General features: G+C 60.2%; 1 protein-coding gene across 1 annotated transcript; it reads right to left on the reverse strand.

The window, feature by feature from the left end:
- Nucleotides 1–392: 392 nt before the first annotated feature.
- Nucleotides 393–17,480, reverse strand: MYBPC3 (myosin binding protein C3). Its single transcript, XM_046642777.1, has 35 exons — nt 17,375–17,480; nt 16,021–16,287; nt 15,331–15,444; nt 15,159–15,251; nt 14,922–15,070; nt 14,123–14,240; nt 13,576–13,624; nt 13,247–13,276; nt 13,009–13,062; nt 12,609–12,611; nt 12,255–12,272; nt 11,811–11,974; nt 11,013–11,145; nt 10,794–10,796; nt 10,541–10,665; nt 10,349–10,454; nt 10,088–10,254; nt 9,514–9,679; nt 8,411–8,517; nt 8,301–8,330; nt 7,200–7,339; nt 6,871–6,951; nt 6,025–6,184; nt 5,631–5,735; nt 5,351–5,539; nt 4,072–4,206; nt 3,743–3,910; nt 2,908–2,996; nt 2,568–2,763; nt 2,169–2,308; nt 1,777–1,936; nt 1,540–1,676; nt 1,045–1,231; nt 815–852; nt 393–671 (listed from the first exon to the last, which is right to left on the reverse strand). The coding sequence occupies exons 1-34, from the start codon at nt 17,397–17,399 to the stop codon at nt 842–844; spliced, it is 3,819 nt and encodes a 1,272-aa protein (XP_046498733.1). The 5' UTR covers nt 17,400–17,480; the 3' UTR covers nt 393–671; nt 815–841.
- Between the last annotated feature and the right edge of the window lie 1,444 nt (nt 17,481–18,924).

Genomic DNA, 18,924 nt, shown 5'->3' on the forward strand with positions numbered 1-18,924 from the left:
CCCACAGTAGCCCACTGCAGCCACTCCAGCCTTAGGGGCACAGAACCACACTGAGGTTTGGCGTTGCCCCGCAGACATCCAGGCTGCTGTGACCGTGGTCGCCAGGACAGAGATGGTACTGAGCACAGGGACTGGGGGCGAGCCTTGGGTTTCTGGCTCTGTTGCTAATACGCTTTCCTTCGTCACAGCTCCCCAGTTTGCTCATTTGAAGAGTGTCTGCAGTGGGGAAGACAGGTTCCTCCTAGTGTTAATGTTTTATGATTTAGGATTCCACTCTGGGCCTCATTTAACTCATCCAGGAGACAAAACCCCTGCCTTCAGTTTGCTCAGAGGATCAAGTCAATTTCCCTCTGCTTCTTACGCAAACGAGCGCGTTGGACAAGAAGAGTCAGTTCTGTGTGACTGCACGGATCTTTATTGCCCTTCCATGCTGAGAAGACACGGCAGGCCAGGAAGGCCTGTCCCCAACCGCCATTTCCTGAGCCCACCCCCTTTTTGCCCCACAGATCCAAGAGCTTCCAGCGGGAGCTCTGACAGCTGAGTCTGCTCAGATCCCCCAGGCCTCCTCCCCATAGCTACGCTGCCATAGCACACACACATCCAACAGCAGGAAGGCGGCCTGTCCAGCTTCTTGCCAGGCTCCTGGCACACGGGCTGGCATCCGGGTGCACCTGTGACACAGGTTCCCTTGTGAGTGGATTGGGTTGACACCTTGCTAAGAGCTGCCTGCTCCCTCGTTTCCTGATGGCTGCCCTGGAGCAAGGCTCAGCTTCTGATTGGGGCCCTGGGTGTCGGGGTGGTCTGGAGTACATACCTGGCCATCCCCAGGGAGCCAGCCCAGTCACTGAGGCACTGCAGGAGAGAAGGAGGCCATGCCACGTGTGTCCTGCCAGCCTTCTAGAAGGCTTGGGGGAGCAGCTCTGGCAGCAGAGCCCAGAAGCCAGAACCCGTCTGGACGTGACGGTCGTTACTCATTCAGCCAGAGTCCCCGCAGATGTCCTGCCTCCTCCTCCACCCCAGGCCCTGGCCCAGTGGGCTCCTCACCTCGCACCTCCAGGCGGCACTCGCACTGTGCCTCGCCTTGTAAGTTGGTGGCCCTGCAAACATAGATGCCCCCATCAAAGGGGCAGGGCTTTCTGATCTCCAGGGTCAGCACCCCCTGTTTGCTGAACGTGCGGAAGCGGGCGTCGTCTCGCAGGTCCAGGCCGTTCTTGAACCAGGAAATGTTGGGCTGTAAAACAGGTAATGGGAGGGAGCGAGACCGTCTCAGGTTGAGAGGGCACCCGGCCGGAACCTAGGGAGATGGATGTTTGTGTTTCTACTTTGGGGGCTCCCAGTGGAGTCTCAAACTACGTGCAAGGCTGGGAATTAACAGGCGGCCAGGGGAGAGGGCTGAGGCCGTGTTTAGGGAGAGGAACCTGGCCCTGACCCCCAGAGGGGAGAGAAAGCAGGAGACAGGCAGGAGAGAGACTGCTCCAGGTGGGAGCCTCTGAGCCCCGCCTCCTGGGTCAGCCTGGACCAGGGCCCCAAGTTGCCTACCTTGGGGCTACCCCGGACAGCACAGGAGAGGGTAGCGTTGTAGCCGGCGATGACCGAGCGGTTCACCAGGGGGCGGGTGAAGCTTGGGGCCTCCAAGAAGTCCAGGGCCTTGTAGCTGGGAGACTCATATGTGATGCCTGTGGGTGACAGGGCTTTGTACCTAGAGCGCCACCCTCCCTGCCCGCACTGCCTCCATGCCCCAGCTCCGCCCCTGGAGTGCAAGTGAGGGTACAGCACCTGCTTTAGGGATAAAGACAGGCTCCTTGGTAGTGGCGGCTTTGTCACTGGGGCCCACCATGTTATGGCTGAAGACCCGGAAGTAGTAGCCGTTGCCGATGATGAGTTCTGACACCACGCAGTGGGTGCGGCGGTAATGCTCCAAGACGGTGAACCACTCCTGGGGGTGTGGAGGAGAGGGAGGGGTCTCTGGGGGCCAGGCCCTACTCCCTGCCAGGGGCTTCTCCTGGGTTCCCCTGGTATCTGCACCTCAACTGTGGAGGGACCCAGACCAGAGAAGGAGGATAAGAGGCAGGTCCAACCTAAGGACAGGGAGGGGCAGCTGAGGCCCAGGTCTGCCTGGCCCTGGGGAGGGTGTCGGTGGCAGGGCAGGGCCGGGGCCCCAGGCTCACCATGGTCTTCTTGTCCGCTTTCTGGACTGTGTAACCCCAGATCTCTGTGTTGCCATCATCTTGGGGTGGCTTCCACTCCAGAGCCACGTTGAAACCCCACGCCTCAGCGACCCGGATGTCCTGGGGGGGACTTGGCTTGTCTGCAGGAGGTAGACCAGTTGGAACACCAGCCTCCTGATACGGAGTGACAGCAGGGGACGCTGGGCTGCAGGGCCCCTCAGCCTGCCGGCCTGGACCTGGCCTGCTGTCTTCAGCAGGACCCTGGGCAACCCAGAGGAGGGGCCCAGGACCATAAGGGATGAAGCTCTGGGCTGGTCCCCAGGCTTGGCCCAGGGCCCTGGCATCCTAGCTCCGGGACTAGGAGTGAGCGGGCCCAGCGGGAGGCCCAGTGCCACGTACCAACAATCTGCAGGACCAGCGTGGCCTCATCCTCCATGTTCTCAATGCGTAGCGTCACCTGGTAGGTGCCCGAGTGGGTGCGGCGTGCGGCCCGGATGAACAGGATGGTGTCTGTGGGGCTGTTGCGGATGCTCACGTCCTCGCCTGCCAGGGGCTGCCCCTCCTTGGTCCAGGTCACCTGAGGCCGGGGCCTGCCCTGTAGGGAAGGACAGCTCACCCACAAGCCTGGGTCTCCCTGAGGGCCGGCCACTACCCCAGCCTCATGCCTGGTCAGCTCTGAGACACATCCATCAGCTAGGCATAGACAACATGCCGGGGCCGGGAAGGGGGCCGGGCCTACCTGGAAGGGAATCAGGAGGTTCACGGGCTCCCCAACCCTCCTGTGGATGGTCTGGCGCAGGTGCCTGGGCAGCTGGAGCCGGGGCCGCTCTGTGAGTACAGTGGGCAGCTCAGCGAGGCCTCACCACCGCCCCAGGCCTGAGGAGCACCCAGCTCCTGTCCCTCTTGTGGCAGGGCCCAGAGAGCTGCAGCTAAGACACATGCTGCCTCCTGGGCCCTCCCCTCCTTTAGCTCACCCTAACCCCAGCCCCAAATGGTTTGCAAAGCTCCTGCTTCCACCTGAGCCTCACCACACTGCCACAAAAGGCAGGCATTAGAGAGGGTGAGCAACTTGTTTGAGGTCACACAGCTAGTCAGTCACAGGCCAAGATGCAAATCTAGGCAGTTGTACTCTATTCCTCTTGATGTTTCCACCCCAGTTTGCTGCCTCCTTCCACTTTGAGAACCAACTACACCATTGATGTTTGTTGGGAATTAAGGAATGGGATCCAGATGGGCCAAGCTGACCCTGAGTGGCCTCACTGCTCAGTCCTGGGCACAGGGACAGTACCTACCTGTTGGGGCTGAGAGACTCATAGAACAGAGCTCGAAGACGATGCTATAATGACCTACCTTTTCTCTTTTCCAGAACTGGGGGTTGAGTGGAAAAGCCGAGAGGGCTCTCTCGGCACGTTTGCCCTGAGTCTGGGACATGGATAATGGCTCCGGCCCCTCCTGTCGCACCCTGCGTTTAGCCCCTCCCCCTAGTAGGGTCTCCCTGACTGTCCCCACCTCCACTGGCCCCCAAGGGCCAGGGCGTCAGTGGCAGCTCTCGTGACTGTGCGAGGGGCACTCACGCAGAATCTCCTGCACCGTCACAGGCTCCTTGGTGGTTACAGGGGCCCCAGGCCCCGCCACATTGTGTGCCCGCACGCGGAAGAGCAGCCGGGCTCCTGTGGGCAGATCCTTCACCAGCAGTGATGTGTGCTCCGTCAGCCCCTGCAGGGCAGCTACCCACTCGGAGCCTGGGGGCGGGGAGGTGAGGCCACGGGCAGCATCAACATCACACCCCTCGTGCTACCCCATCTCTGGTAGCTGTCGGGGCCTCCACTGCAGAGAGGGGCCTAGCAGGTGGCAGGCACGTGGCCAGGGGCCAGTGGGGGGCGGGCTGTACAGGGGTGCTTACCACCCTCGCGGCAGTACTCCACACTGTAGCCGTCCAGGCCCCCAGCTCCCACGCGCTCTGGGGGCCGCCACTTGAGGGAGACCGTGGTGTCTGAGACGTCCTCCACCGCCAGGTGGGTGGGCTCGCTGGGGGGGCCTGGGTGGAGGGGAGGTCAGAGAGGGGTCTGAGGGAGCCCACCCCAGCCGGGGACGCTGCGGGACCATGACCCAGACCCCCAGCCGCCTGCCAGTGCCGCACGGAGGAGCTGCCGTCCGACTGGCTTTCAAGCACTTTAAGAAGTATTTCAGCTCCATCAAAAGACACGCCTCTAGACAGGCTTAAAAACAAACAGCAGTTACTAAAGAGGGATCTGGATAGGAAAAGGTACCCAAAAGATCACAAACACGCTTAGAAGGAGCCACTGCTGTCGGATGGTGCGGGTAATGCTATAAATGTAATTTAAGGAGAAACTAGCCTAAAACACAGGCATTTCCTGGCTCTCACTGTATGATTAGGTGAGCAATCTGGAAGTCGGTCCCTAAAGAGAGGGGCCTGAACCCTCCTCCTCACAGGCACCGCCTTCCTGCCACCCCACCCCCCACCCCGTCCCTGTGTCTGCCCCTGCCGCAGACTCACACTTCCTGTAAGACAGGCCTCCTTGCGAGCCTGCTACCCCCTCGGCAGCTGTTCTACCCTCTCAACCCCATCATATGGATGAGGAAACTGAGGCTCGAAGGAGGGACGATGACTCCAGATGGCCCTCTTGGGGACAAAGGAGCTGGCTCGGCAAACCCGCTCTCCTGGTCCAGGGCCCTATCCACAGAGATGCCCCTCAGACCCTCAGGCACCCATGGCCCTCACCCTGTTCCACATATGACAAACTCTGGTTGCAGAGAGTGGAGACAGGCGACACTTAACATTTATTGAGCACCTGCTGGCTGCCAGGTGCTCTGCCCACGTTATCTCATTTCATCCTAACAACAGTTCTGTGAAGTTGATATTTCGGGATCCCCATTGGATAGTTGTGGAAACAGGCTGGAGAGGTGAACCAAGGGGCAGAGTGGTGTGAGTTTCAGCCCCACCCTGTACCAGCTGGGTGACCTTGAGCAAGTCATGTAACCTCTCGGAGCCTCACTTTCTTCATCTGTGAGATGAAGAGGATTAATCCTTGAATGTGGATTAAAGAAGACCAGGGATGTGAATGCCTAGTGTAGTGGCCACCCACGGAGCAGCTGCTATTCCTGGGGCCCCTTGACTGGTGGGGATGGCATGGGGGCAGTGCCAGGCGGGGCAGGCTCACCGATAGGCATGAAGGGCTGGGAGGCAGGGCTGGGCCTGGACATGCCGATGGCGTTGACTGCGTAGACGCGCATCTCATACACCACACCCTCAATCATTCGCTTCGCCTCCAGGCTCAGCTCCCGCAGCAGGTCGAAGTTCAGCCGCATCCACCGGTAGCTCTTCTTCTTCTTGCGCTCTAGGATGTAGCCTGACACCGGGGAGGCAGGAGCTCTGGTCTGGGGTCCGGCACCCCACCTCCCCCGCTGCCCTCGGCTCTGTCTCCTGTGCCCCCGACTCACCCAGGATTGGCTGCCCGCCATCATAGGCAGGCGGCTCCCACTGCACCGTGCAGGAGTCCTCGCCCACGTTGCTGATCTTGGGAGCCGCGGGGGCATCCGGCACATCTGTGGGGGGCAGACCCACATCAGCCCTGCCCGGGCCCAGGCCAAGGTTGTTGCTCATTCCCTCACCACCCCCAGAGCCATTTCTAGGATGCGGTTCTCATCATGTCAGCAGCTTGTGATCAAGTCTTTATGGCTCCCCACTGCCCATATTCACCCATGTCCCAGCCCTAATCCTCTCCATGGATCCAAGAGCATGCCCCGCAAGGTTTATTGAGTGACTAAATGAGTTAATGGATGGGCCCACCCTCATTGCCCCTGTCTTCCCTGCCTGGACCCTGGCTGGCCTCACCGATGACCTTGACTGTGAGGTTGACCTGGTCTTCACCCACAGGGTTCTTCACCGTGACGATGTAGACACCCTCATCTTCCTTCTCTGCCCCCTCGAGGGTGAAGACGCTGCGGTCCTTGGTGGTCTCCACTCGGACCCGGCCCTCGGTCTCACACAGCAGCTGGAGGGGAGGGGAAGTTGGGGGGAAGAGCCCAGGTCAGACCCCAGAGGTTTCTGCAGCTTCTGTGACAGCCAATAGCCCTGAGATGGGAACAGAGCTCAGTGCAGGGTCCATGGGGGAGATGCAGTCTGAGAGGAAACTGCGCCCATGTGAGCACCTAGTCCCAAACCCTTCGTCTAGCACCTGCCATGGGCAAGGGCCTCAGGCCCCAGCTCCAGCTTTGTGATAGAACTTTAGGCAATCACCTATCCTCTCTGTACCTCAGTTTCCCTATCTGCCAAATGGGAATAACACGACCTCATGGAGCTATCACGAGGATCCTGCAAGACTTCATGTGGGTAGAAGGATCAATGGTGCACGGAGGAGGAGGAGCGGAAAGGAGGCGCTCCTCTTACTGAAAAGTGCCAGGGAAACCCCGGCCCTGGAAAGGAGGAAGCACGAAGTCAAGGTCGGCTCGGGAACACGGGGGCCAGGGAGTGGCCCAGTCTCAAGGGCTTCCTGGCGATGTCGAGGGTACCTGACATCATGAGACATGAGGGCTCCGTGGAGACCCTGCCTGGGGCGGGAGCACACCTGGCTAGATAGGGCACCTTCTTAAGATGGACATCTGCCTCGCCCAAGGGTGGATACCGTGTGGGCAGAAAATGAGGGTAAACAAACCACGTCCCACTTTCTCCCTCACTCACCTTCTTGTCAAACACCCACTCGTCACTGGCGCCTGCATCCCCTGGGGCATCGGGGGCTGGCCCAGCGGGGACCTTATTCCCCTGGAAACAGAGCAGGAGGCAAGTAGGGGAAGACGGGCTGACTCAGCCTGGAGAGGATCCCTGCCCAGTGGCCATCTACCGCCCACCACGCCCGCCTCCCGGCCAGCTGAGCCTCTGTGCTCCCAGTCGGTGGCCCGCTGTAGGGCGTGCCCATGTGGGCTGGGCTGGTGTGGGGGCAGGTCCCAGCACTCATCTGATCCCACGTGCCCATTTTAAAAATGGGGAAGTGGAGGAGGGAACCACAGCACCTGTGTGATGGTCTTCTGCCAGATCACAGTGGGAGCAGGGTCCCCGGAGATGGGGACGTCCAGGCGTAGCTTGTTGCCAGCCACAACCACGATGGTGTCCGGCACGCGGCCCGGGCAGTCCAGGTGGATCTTGGGAGGTTCTGGGGGGAGATGGCATAGGTCAGAGAAAGGAGAAGGGGCCCAAGGCCCATGAAAGAGGGAGAACCTGGAAGGAGCATGTGCTCCTGGTTGGTGGTTGTTTTTTAAAGCAATTTTCTTGAGGTATAACTTACACACAATAAAATGACAAGATTTGAGTATACAGCTTTGTATACTCAAATGAGTTTTGACTTTTGACAATGTATACGCCTGGGTAACCACCACCCAATCAAGATCTAGAACATTCTTATGACGCCAGAAGTTCCCAGGGAGGTTTGTAACACCAAGTTGCCTAGTGTAGCATTTCTCAAACTGTGTTTGGAGGAACACCAATGTCCTGCCAGAAAAAAGAAGAGAAGGTTTCACAGCCAAATAAACTAGGAAGCCCTGGCTTAAACAAAGTTAAGCACGTTTCTTTACCATGGGATTTCCCAGAGCCTTTAATGTACCAACACACCTGCTGAATCAACCAGAGGTGGAGCAAGTGTGTGGTGTTTCCCAAACTTATTTCACTACGGAACCCTTTTTAAGTGGAGTAGCCTATTAAGTGAACTCAGTTTGGAAAGCACTGACCTAGAGCCTGCCACAGCCTGGATACTCTCCTGAAATTAGGATCCTAAAATGCCTGATTCAAGTTTAATCTAAAAGCAGGAGAGAGACTTCTAAAAGCAGAAAAGATATAATAAGATCTCATGTCTGTGACGCCATTTGATAGCTCATACAGCATCCCATCTCGTTTTTCTTACCACCCCATGGAGGAGGCACTCACGATTCCCACTTTAGAGATGAGAAAACTGAGGCTCAGAGAGACTGTGGTTGGCCCCTGGTCACAAGTGGCGGAACTAGGGCTGAGTCTCAGGGGCCCCACTTCAGGGTCCTTGCTCTTCCCTCTGTGTGTGAATAGAGGGGAGACACACGAGGGTGGGGTGCGGGCAGGCGGCACACAGGGACCCCAAGACTCACCCTGCCTGGGCACGAAGTCGATCTTCACCTCTGCGAGAGAAGGAAGAGCAAGTGGCTCCAGGGCAAAGGCCAGGGACAGGGTCTCCCCCCTACCCTGGGCGCCGGCTCACCCATGAAATGGAGCTTGGCCGACAGGTTGCTGGCAAAGCCCTCAGGCACAAAGCTGTAGTCAGCCTCGTCCGCAGGCGTGACGTCGTCAATGGTCAGTTTGTGGACCCTGCAGGGCAGCGGTGGCTCAGGGGACCCCCTTGGACCCCACATCCCTAGCCTCACCCTAATCAGGGCTCCAGGGGCCCTCGCCCCATCCTGGCTCACTGGTGTTGTGGTGTTTTAAATGCTTTCTTTCTCTGTTTTTGAATTGCCAGCTCCCTCACATGTTTGCAGAGGTCGGCAGTGTAGAGGTGTCCCCTTGGCGGGGCCCTTGGAGACTGGCAGGAGCTGGTCTCATTAATCTCTGTGACCTTGGGCCCAGCACGGGGCAACCCAGATGCCCAGGGCGTGAGTAAGAGAGTGGGGGAGCGTGAGGGCCCCTGGCGGGAGCTGGCCTCCCCATGGCCTCCTGCCCCGCCGTGGGCACGAGTGTCGGGGCTGGGGGGCCGGGGGGCTCCCCGCCTGCCTGTCCCTCTCATTGCTTCTCCTTCGTCTCTCTCTCCCCATCCTTCTCTGTCTCTGATGAACTCTCCTTCTCTGTATGCTTCTGTCTCTCCGTATCTCTCTGTCTCTGTCTCTCTCTATGTATCTCTTTTTCTTTCTCTCTATTTCGGTCTCTGTCCTGTTCTGTGTGCACGTCTGTTTCTTCCTGTCCATCTCTGTCTGTCCATTTCTGTCTGTCCATCTCTGTCTCTGTCTCTCTGTGTGTCTGCCTCAGTCTGTGGCTCTCTGTCTCTGTGTCTCTGTGTGCTCTATCTCAGTCTCTATCTCTCTGTTTCTCATTCTGTCTCTCTGTATGTCTGTCTCAGTCTGTGTCCCTCTCCGTGTCTGTCCTTCTGTATGTCTCTCTCTGTTTCTCTCTCTGTCTCTCTGTGTGTGTCTCTCAGTCTGTGGCTCTCTCTCCCTCTGCGTCTGTCTCTCTGTGTGTCTATCTCTGTTCTCCCTCTGTCTCTCTGTGTGTCTGTGTCTCTGTCTCTCTGTGTGATGTCTGTCTCTCCATCTGTCTCTGCCTGTCCCATCCTCCTGTCCCCATCTGCGTGGGGGCCAAGCCCCGCACACTCACCGCCCGATGTGGGACACCTTTATGCGGCTGTCGGGCACTAGCTCTTTCCCGTTCTTCAGCCACACGCCCCGCACGTTCTCGTCCGACACCTCACACTTGAACACAGCCTGGTCCTTTGCACCCACCGTCAAGTCCGCGATGCTCTGGTACACCTCCAGCTTTTTCTCTGGGGGGCAGGGCAGAGCCAGTGAGCTCGGGAGGGTGTGTGTGGGTGTGGGCATGAATCCCTGTGGAGATCACATGGGCATGCGAAAACAATGCATGCATGCGTGCATGATGTGATGCGTGTGTGCATGGGATGGTGGAGTGTACACCAGGAACCTCAAGTGTGTGTGGGGGGTGTTGCTAACCAGGCCCATGTGATCCTCCCACACCCTCTGCAGTGGCCACCTCGGCATCCCCGTTTTACAGACGAGAAAGGTGAGGCTCAGGGTGTCAACGTGACTTGCCCAAGGTCACTCAGGCCTCCATCCTGGGTTTGCCTGATTCCCGTGTGTGGCTGGGGGGCTGGGGCTGAGGGGATCCAAGTTCCTGAAACCTCGTGTGCTCCCCCAACCTTCCCTGTGGGCCTCACCCTGCACGATGAGCTCGGCCAGCGCCTGGCCGCCGCTGGTGTGCAGCGCGTAGTGCCCAGCGTCCTCCAGTGTCGCTTCGTTGATGATCAGGTGGTGTCTCTGCCCGTCCTTCTTGAACCGATATTTGAAGGTCTCCTCCCGGGTCAGCTCCACCCCGTCCTTCAGCCTGGCCAGGGGGCGGGCAGCAAGTGCCGTGGGCTCCTCTGGGGGTGCCCCCAGGCCCCCAGCCCTGTCCCTTGCCCCCTGCCCCTGGCACTCACCACTTGACCTGGGCGCCCTCCTCAGACACCTCACACTCAAACTCCACCCGCTGTCCCACCATCACCAGCTGGTCCTCCAGGGGCCGCGTGATCAGCACGGGGGGCTCTGTCAAGGCAGAAAGAGTGTGACGGCCGCACGCTTCTAGGGCCCTCCAGTCCCAGGCTCCCAGGCTCCAGGGGTCCCAGGCCCACCTTTGACGAAGAGCTCGGTGCTGCACTTCTCGCCGCCCACCACACACTGGTAGGCCGCGTCGTCCGCCAGCGAACACTGGCTGATGGTCAGTGTGCGCTTGGCGCCGATGGACTCAAAGATGTACCTGGACGGGGGCCGTGGGGGAGTGGCGGGAGAGCCGTGGACTCACCTCCTGGACCCCAGGTGCCCCTCAAACCCCTGTCAGGACCCCCAACACCCCCCACTCCAAGCCTTCCAGGAGCTGGGACTTACTTGCTGTGAACAGGAGGGGACAGTGGAGCGTCCCCGATGGGAGGAAGCGAGACCGAGAGAAAAAGAGGGAGGAACAGAGATGGGCAGAACCAGAAAGATGGGAAATTAGACCCAGAGGGCGAGAGGAATGGGGAGAGACAGAGAGACAGGGGTGGAGGGTCCCTGAGGTCCCTCCACATCCCCAGCGCTCCCAGCACCCACTCGCCGCCCCACTCGCACCTGCCGCTCATCTGGATCTCCTGTCCGTTCTTCAGCCACTTGACTTCGGCATCGGGGTTGGCCAGCTCCACGGTCAGCCGGATCTTGTGGCCCTTGCTCACCTGGTAGGCTGGCTCCAGCTTCTTCTGAAAGGCTGAAGGCCACCCCTCAGCCCCTGCCACCCGCCACCTGCTCCGGGGCCAGCCCAGTCGCAGGAGGCTCACCCCAACCCCACGACCGCATGAGGGCCCAGGGCCTCCCTCCAGCCCCTCCCTGGCCCCCTCCACCCCATGTCTCTGCTGTGACTGCTTGTTTATCTCTGTCTGTCCTATGTGCTTGTCACCTCCTTGTCTCTTTGTCCTCCTGTCTTCCTTTGGGTCCTGTCCACCTGCTCAACTCAGGGATACAGTTACGAGATTCCAGGAAGACAGAAGCTTGGCAGAACAGTAATAGGAAGAATGGACTTTCTCTACCTCTGGACTCTGTTTTGACAGCAAGCCCTGTTTTCCTGCTCCTGCTGGCTGCCCCCCACGAAGTGGGCAGATGAGGACCTCGCTTTCCTGGTGTACATTCCAGGGGCTCACATCCGCTCTGTCAACCCCTTGATGGGAAAGGGCTAGCCTGAGCCTTTCTCTTTTTCAGTGTGGAAAGGGGCTAACCTGGGCACTCCTGTGTTTCCCCACACGAGAGGGGGGCTAACCTGGGCTCTTCTCCTTTCCTGGGTGTCTCCCGGCTAAACTGGCCTCTGCTCTTTTTCTGTGCATGTGAGGGGCAGGGTCTAACCTGTGCTTCTCCTCTGGCTCAAAGCGGAGGGCTAACCTGTGCTCTTCTTCTCGTCACGCCTCATGCCCTTGAGCCTCTTGAGCATGCCACGCAGGTCGGTGATGCCGTGCTGGAAGGCGATGCGCTCGTACTCCGACGGGGGCGCCTGCCTCAGGATCTCCCACACGTCCTCCTCGGCTGGGGCCTCCAGCCGCGAGTCCCTGTATCCCACAGCCCGTGCCAAGAGGCCTCAGGGGATCCAGGGGGTCCAGGGCAGGACTGCAGCCCCATCCCTGCCCCTGGGGTGGGGCTTCGAGGGGCCCAGGACCAAGGAGGGGTCGCCACCCCTGCCCTCTGCCCCTTCCTTCTGGCAGGGTGGCTTGAGCACTCATTGATCAGAGCCCGTACTGGGATCAAGGGGCCTCAAGGTCAGTACGGGGGTCAGGGCCGGGGATGTTCCTGGCAGAAGTGACAGGGTGCTGAGCCTCATGGGGCACTCACCGCCGGGTCCGTAAACTGCTGCTCCGGGGAGGAGGTGGGGCAGAAAGGCAGTGGACACGTTAGAAGCGTGGGCCACCTCCCCGCAAAGACCCTTGCCTCCTCCTCCCTGTCCCACCCCTCCAGGACACGGCACCAATGGGCCCCTGCACGTCGCCTCGTTTATGGCTCCAGAGCCTGGCAGGCGGGTGTCAGGAGAGCCTGAGGCTCGGAGACTTGTCCCCGTCAGTGGGGGTCCTCCCTGAGGTCTGTCTGATCCCAGCGCCGTCTCTCACCAACGCCTCGTGACAGGGATGGGCACGGCCCCGCCGGCGCCCTGCTGCCCCCGAGCCCCTAGCCCCCGACCCCAATGCTTACTCTCTGGGCCGCGGCAGCATCGACCATTGGCAGGATCCAGGAGAGGGAGGGAGAGGACAGAGAGGACACAAGTCAGTCGGGCTGGGCTGGGTGGGCAATGCCTGGGTCTCTGAGGCCCTCTCCCAGCTTCTTCTGGGTCCCCGGAGCCTACTGAGTGAGCTATCACAGACCCAAGTGTGGGCTGGTCTTGGGGGACGCTGTGAGGATATTGGTCTACAGGACACAATGTCTGCAGAGCTTCTGACTCTTTCCAACACCGGGATTGCCCCATTTGACAGACAAGGAAACTGGCTCAGAGAGATGCAGTGACTTGCTCAGGGCCACACAGCTGAAAAACCACAGTGCTGGGATTTGAAACAGCCTCACCACCTGCCCCCAGAGCTGCTACCCAGGGGCTCACCTCTTCTTCAGCAGCGAGCTGAAGTCCAGGGTCCCAGCGTCCTCGTGGCTGTCACTACGGAGAGGGACCCCCAGTCAGGGACCTCCTAGTGGAGCCGACTAGAAGGGACTTGGGAGCAGGGAGGGGGTGGGTGGGTGGAGTGAGAGGAAAGGACTCTAGCCAGATGGGGGCTCCCTGCCCATCTCAGACCCCCAGGGACTGTGTACAGGGGAGGTAAGGGCCGGGGGTGGCCGGGTACCTGATCCGCCGACCACCTCCAGCCAGGCTCCTGCGGGGGTTAGACCCGGTTCCTCACCTGCCCGGGGAGCTTCTCTCCCCCAGCCCCATCAACCTCTGCTCTGCCCCCCATAACCCCCAGCCCTGAACTCCCAAATTACCCCCAACCGTGACTCCCCAGCCTTGACCCCCGCACATCACCCCCAGCTCTGAGCTCCCCATGTCCCCCCAGCCCTGACCCCCCACATCACCCCCAGACCTGAGCCCCCGACATCCCCCCAGCCCTGACCCCAAGGGGCCTCAGACCCCAGCACTGGCCTCCCCGGGCCCTGAGGAGAGATGGCCACTTACGTGCGCCGGAAAGCTGATCGGAGGTCCAGGTCTCCGGGGCCAATGGCCTCTGAGTTCAAAGAGGGGGACGAGAGAGGGAAGGGGGCTTCAGAGGGGGCCGTCCCAGAAGTCCTGCCCTGGGATCTCCGCGCATCGCAGGCCTGCCCATCCGCAACCTCTTGAGAGTGGGTGTCTGCCCCAGGCCCCCACATTCTGAGCCTTTCCGGGGTTGAGGTGCCAGGGAGGTGGGCAGGTTACATCCCCAATCGCTTAGAGGTGGTTCATCTCCCAACTCGCCTTTCCTGGTCACCTTTGCCAGGAGCCCAGGACACCCAGATGACCAAGACCCCAGACAAGATCTGGACTTGACCATCAGACCCGCCCCGCCGGCCCAGCCCCGGAAGCCTCCAGGGATTCTTCACGCCCCTGCAGGAGCAGCACTGGGCATGTGGTCAGCAGCTGTCTGGCCAGGACTGGCATCCTCCTCAGTGTTGGGAAATGGAGGCAGGCGCGGGGGACAGGACCCGTGGGGGGCCCGAGCCCAGGACAGACCGCAGGGCCCCCTCACCGTGGACGGTGAGGTTGAAATTGCAGCTGTCAAACTTGTCCTTGGTGGACACCTCACAGCGGTAGCCGCCGGCAAAGGTGGTCTGGGCGTCTGTGATGTGCAGCTCAAACAGGTAGACCTGTGGGGGTCAGGGGTCAGGGGTCGGGGGAGACGGGGACAGAAGACAAGCCCTCCACCCCTAATGGTGGCTAATGGCCATCAACCTTCTCACCCCTCAGGGTTTAGTTAATCCATACAGTTGTATGTAAATAGAAAATGGAGCCCCTACTCAAGACACATGACTGCCATCTGCTGGCACAGGGTGGTGACAAAATACAAATCTGTGATGGCTCCAAGTTAAATGGCATTCACTTAAGATGAGGCACTATTGTGCAGTGCACAGCCCACACAACTGAATAGGTCAGTCCTGCCCTGCCTGAGGCCCTCTTGCCTGGGCCAGAACTGTGCCAGAGTGAAAGAAGCAGAGGCTGGGAGGCAAAGCCCAGATTCCCAGCCTGGCTCTGAGTGACCTTCGACCTGCAACAACCTCTCAAGCTTTGGTTTCTTCATCTGTAGAATGAAGAATTGTTCTGGTCGGTCATTGAAGGCACCCTGACATCTGATACCCGTCTATCCAGGGGCTTTCTGCCCTCAGGCTGGTGCCCCCCATGCTCCACGATATCCCCCAGCCTTCCTTCCTCCCTGGGCCTCCAAGCCTCACTATACCCCTTGAGACTGTCATGCCCTCCGAGCACCCCCAGTCCTGCAAGTCCTCCGAGCCTCCCCAGGGCCCCGGGCTCCCGCGCCCTGCAGGCCTCACCTTGCTGGCCCGGTCATAGCTGTCGTGCAGCTGCAGGTGCTGGCCCACCTTACTGCTCAGGTCCACCCACTTGCCCTTGAACCACTTGACCATCGGTGGTTTCAGGAGGCTGGCCCCGGCCACACGGGCTGAGAAGGTGATGCTGCCGCCTGCAGGAGAGGGGTGACAGGCTGGGTTTGGGGGTGCCCTGCTGCCTCCCTCCCCACGCCCTCCTGGATGCAGAAACCCCACACTCACCCACGGTCACCTCGCCATCCTGTGGCCTCATCACAAAGAGGCCGATAGGATCGTCGGGGGCCCCAGGGCCATCAGGGGCTGCTGAGCTTGACCCTGTGAACATGCGCTTTTGACACCTGCCCTGGGACACCCCCACCACTGGCCTCGCCCCTCCCTGCCCAGCCCCACTCACCTTCAGGACTTGGGGAGCCTCCTTCTGCCTCAGTGGCTGAGGCCAGGGCTTCTCTGGGGGCTCCGGGAGCCTCGGCAGGGGTGGGGGCAGGGCTTGGCACAGGTTCTGTCTTATCTGCAGGGGATGGGGTGGGATGGGGGGCATCGAGGAGCAGCTTCGCACCAGAGAGCCTCCCCTTGTCCCTGGTCCCTCCCTAGTCCTTGCAGCTCATTAAACACGGCACAGCGTGCAGAGCATCCTCCAGCCTTCATCTCGCCTTCTCCTCTGCCTGCCAGACCCGGTGGGTCTGAGCTCTGAGGCCGTCCTTCCCCTCCTCCCCCAAGCTCTGGTCCAGGCCCAGCCCCCCAGGCCGGGCCAGGGCCCCCTCCACACCCACAGCTCCTGGGGCTTCCCCGCCAGCGCACTCAGCCCACCAAGTTCACCGAGTGTGTGGGTCCAGCGGGAGGGCTAGGTTCTACCTGGTGCACCCGTGAATTTCCCCACCTCCAAAGGGCTGGAGGCCAAGGAGCCACACAGGGGCCCGCAGAGAGGTCCTGCTGAGAACGGGGCGCGGGCACTCCTGGCAGGGGCACAGCCAGAGAGAAAGCAAGAAAGTGGGACGATGTCTCCTACCCGCTGGGTGTTGGAGTGGTGGGGGCCGCCCCTGTTCCCAGAAGCTCAAACCTCAGGGAAGGCTGACGCGGCTCTTACCTGGCTCTATGACCTTGAGGTCAAACTTGACCTTGGAAGAGCCGGCGATGACTGCGTAGGACCCCTGGTCGGCAGGGCCCACATCCCTCACTGTCAGCGTGTGCCGTGTGCCCTCAGCTGCCAGGCCGTACTTGTCGCTGGCACTGATGTCACTGCCCGCCCGCTGCCAGCGCACCTTCAGTCCTGCCCGCTCTGTCTCGGCCTCGAACACGGCAGGGCTGCCAGCGGCCACCTCCGCTGACCGTGGCTTCTTGCTGAAGGCTGAGACTGAGGGGCCAATGGAGGCTGCAGGGGCCCCTGGCTTGCCCACACCCCCCACCTCTGCAGCCCCTCTTATTAAATATGGTGATAAACACTTGACTGCATCCCCTCATGATGGGGTGTGGTTATTATGCTCATTTCTCAGACGAGGACACCGAGGCTCAGAGAGGTTAAGTGACTTGCTCAAGATCACACAGCTGGTAGGCAGGAGACCCAGGGCTGTGGTCTTAACCTCCACACCAGAGTTTTGCTAGGTGTGTCCCTGGATATCCACCCTCCTTGCCCTGGGAAACCCAGTCCCCCGCCCCCACAATCTAGGGCCACTGGCAAGGGATGGATACTGTGCCTATTTGGGTGTGGCTAAATTTGTCCTCCAAGGGCTTCAGGCTGAGAATCAGCAACTGAGATAAAGCCGGCCTGGGAGGGGGCTGGGGGCTGGATCCCTGCCCTGAACAACCTCCGTGAGAGCACAGGCCAGGACCAGGATTCTGGGCTGTGACTTTCTCTGCCCTTGGCCCAGGCCCAGCAGCCTCTTGACCGTCCTCTCCCAGAGCAGAGGGGCTGCATGACCTCAACGTGGGGGCCACAGGGGTGCAGAGAATCTCACGGTGGGAAGGAACCAACCCAACCTCTCCTTGTATAGATGGGGAAACTGAGACTCAGGAGGGTGGGGAGTTGTCCAGCAGCGTTCGTGAGCCTGGCTCGAGTCTGGACTCACCCTGGCTCCAGCCTGCAGCAGCCTTTTCCCAAAAGGCAAGCCCAGGCCCAACCTTGCTGCAGAAGGAGGTGGGGGTGGGGCAGGGAGGGCGGCCCCCTGCGTCCCGAGAGGGGGTGACGGCCCTGGGGGCTTCCGGCATTGGCTCTCTCCCCTCTGTGCCCCTGCCCCTGGTTTACCCTCGCTCTCATCAGAAGGACGGGAAGGAGAAACAGAGAGTCCAAAAAAACTCCCAGAGGTCAGTCCTCCTGTTTTGGGGCTCAGAGGCCCCATCCTCATCAACCCCGTCAGGAACTCGCCCCGAGGCCTGCCCCCCAGTTGTGGAGCCCCCTGCCCTCCCTGCCCCACATTCAGCCCCTACCCCGGGCCTGGAGCTACCTGGCTTTTTCCCTGGTTCCGGCATCTCGAGAGGTTGCACCAGGAACCGAGCAGGCACAGGCCCCTCAGAGAGGATCTGAGCGGGGACCCGTCCCCCGACACTATATAAGGGGCCCTCCCCCTCCCCACTCTGCTTATCTGCCTCCTCCCCCGCCACTTGCTAAATATAGGCAAATTCCAGAGCCAGGCTCTCCAGGAGAAGGTGGGGCCATGTGATTCCTGGCTGGCCTTTGTCCCTTCCTCCGCTAGCCCAATATGATGGCTTCTGTCCCCACAGCCCTCGGGGAACCTCTGAGGTACCCTAAGGCCTGTCTGTGTGTCCTTCTGACAGGCAAATTGTGCGATGGGAGTGCCAGGCGCATAAGCTTGAGGCGGATGGACCAAACTCCTCCTCACTGGTGGTGTGGGTGGTGGGTACCCGCACAGACCCTGAGGCCAGGCTGCCCCAAGTCCTGGCACTGCCACCCCCTTAGCCTCTCAGGGCCTTACTTTCCTCATCTGTAAAATGGGCCTGTACCTGCTCGACAGATGTCAGCACTCACTGCATAGGACTGTCCCACGTACAAAGTGGGCTTCTTAACGAAAATGCTAGAATACTGGCAGGCACAGAGAAGGCTGAACGAACATCTGTTGTTTTCCGGGCCCTAGTATTGCAGCTCACAGGGCCCTGGGCTGGCCTCACGCTCTGGAGTCCTGGGTGGGCTTAGTCCAGGGCCAGTGGAGAAGGGGGAATCCTTGGGGCTGATGTCTCCTGAGGGGAAGGACTGGATGGGCCCATGGGTGACGGCATGGGGGTAAATCTCTAAATACACCCCAAAGTGGAAGCCAGAAACAGAGCTGGCTCTGCCCAAAGTCACAGGATTCACAAAAAAATTACTGCCAGAACATTCTGAATCTCTTCAACCCCCCTTCACTGTTCCTCTGTGACCCCTGCCCCCTCTCACGGCCCTTCACCACCCCCCCCCCCCCCCCCCGCCCTCGTCACATCAGGGCATCATTGCTACACTGACCCCTTCCCAGCGGGACCCAGTAGCAGGAAAGGTCATTTGTCCCCCATGGTGAGGAGGGGGGATTCTATAGGTAAGCATTGTCCCCGTGGTTGAAACTTCCATCCCTTTAAACACCAGAATCCATTCTTTTCTGCCGTTTTAACGATTTTTCAACTGCATCGTGTGCTCCTGAGCCTTCTTTAAAAGAGGACTGAGCACCGTTTACCCTCTCGGGCCTCCAAGGCCTGTGTAGGGAATGCCACAGTTGGGCTTCCATGAGCCGGAGGCCCCAGACAAAGGAGGTGTGCAAGGTGCCTGCCCCGATGCTGATGGCCCCAGAACCTGGCTTCTCGGAGGTCAGGGGGCTGCTCTGGGAAGTTTCCACGCTCCCAGGCTGGCCGAGCCCCTTCTGCTTGCCTCTGCTACCGTCAGAAGCAAGATGCTTCCAGGCTTCCTAAATCCTCTTTTCTAGAAGCCAGAGAACATGAGACACCGGGCTACGTGCGAGGGGCTCGCCTGTGTCTAGCTCCTGCTGGCTTGGACTCTGTGGGGACGCCTTGT

Source organism: Equus quagga, chromosome 17 (genome assembly GCF_021613505.1).
Source record: "Equus quagga isolate Etosha38 chromosome 17, UCLA_HA_Equagga_1.0, whole genome shotgun sequence".
NCBI classification, from domain to species: domain Eukaryota; kingdom Metazoa; phylum Chordata; class Mammalia; order Perissodactyla; family Equidae; genus Equus; species Equus quagga.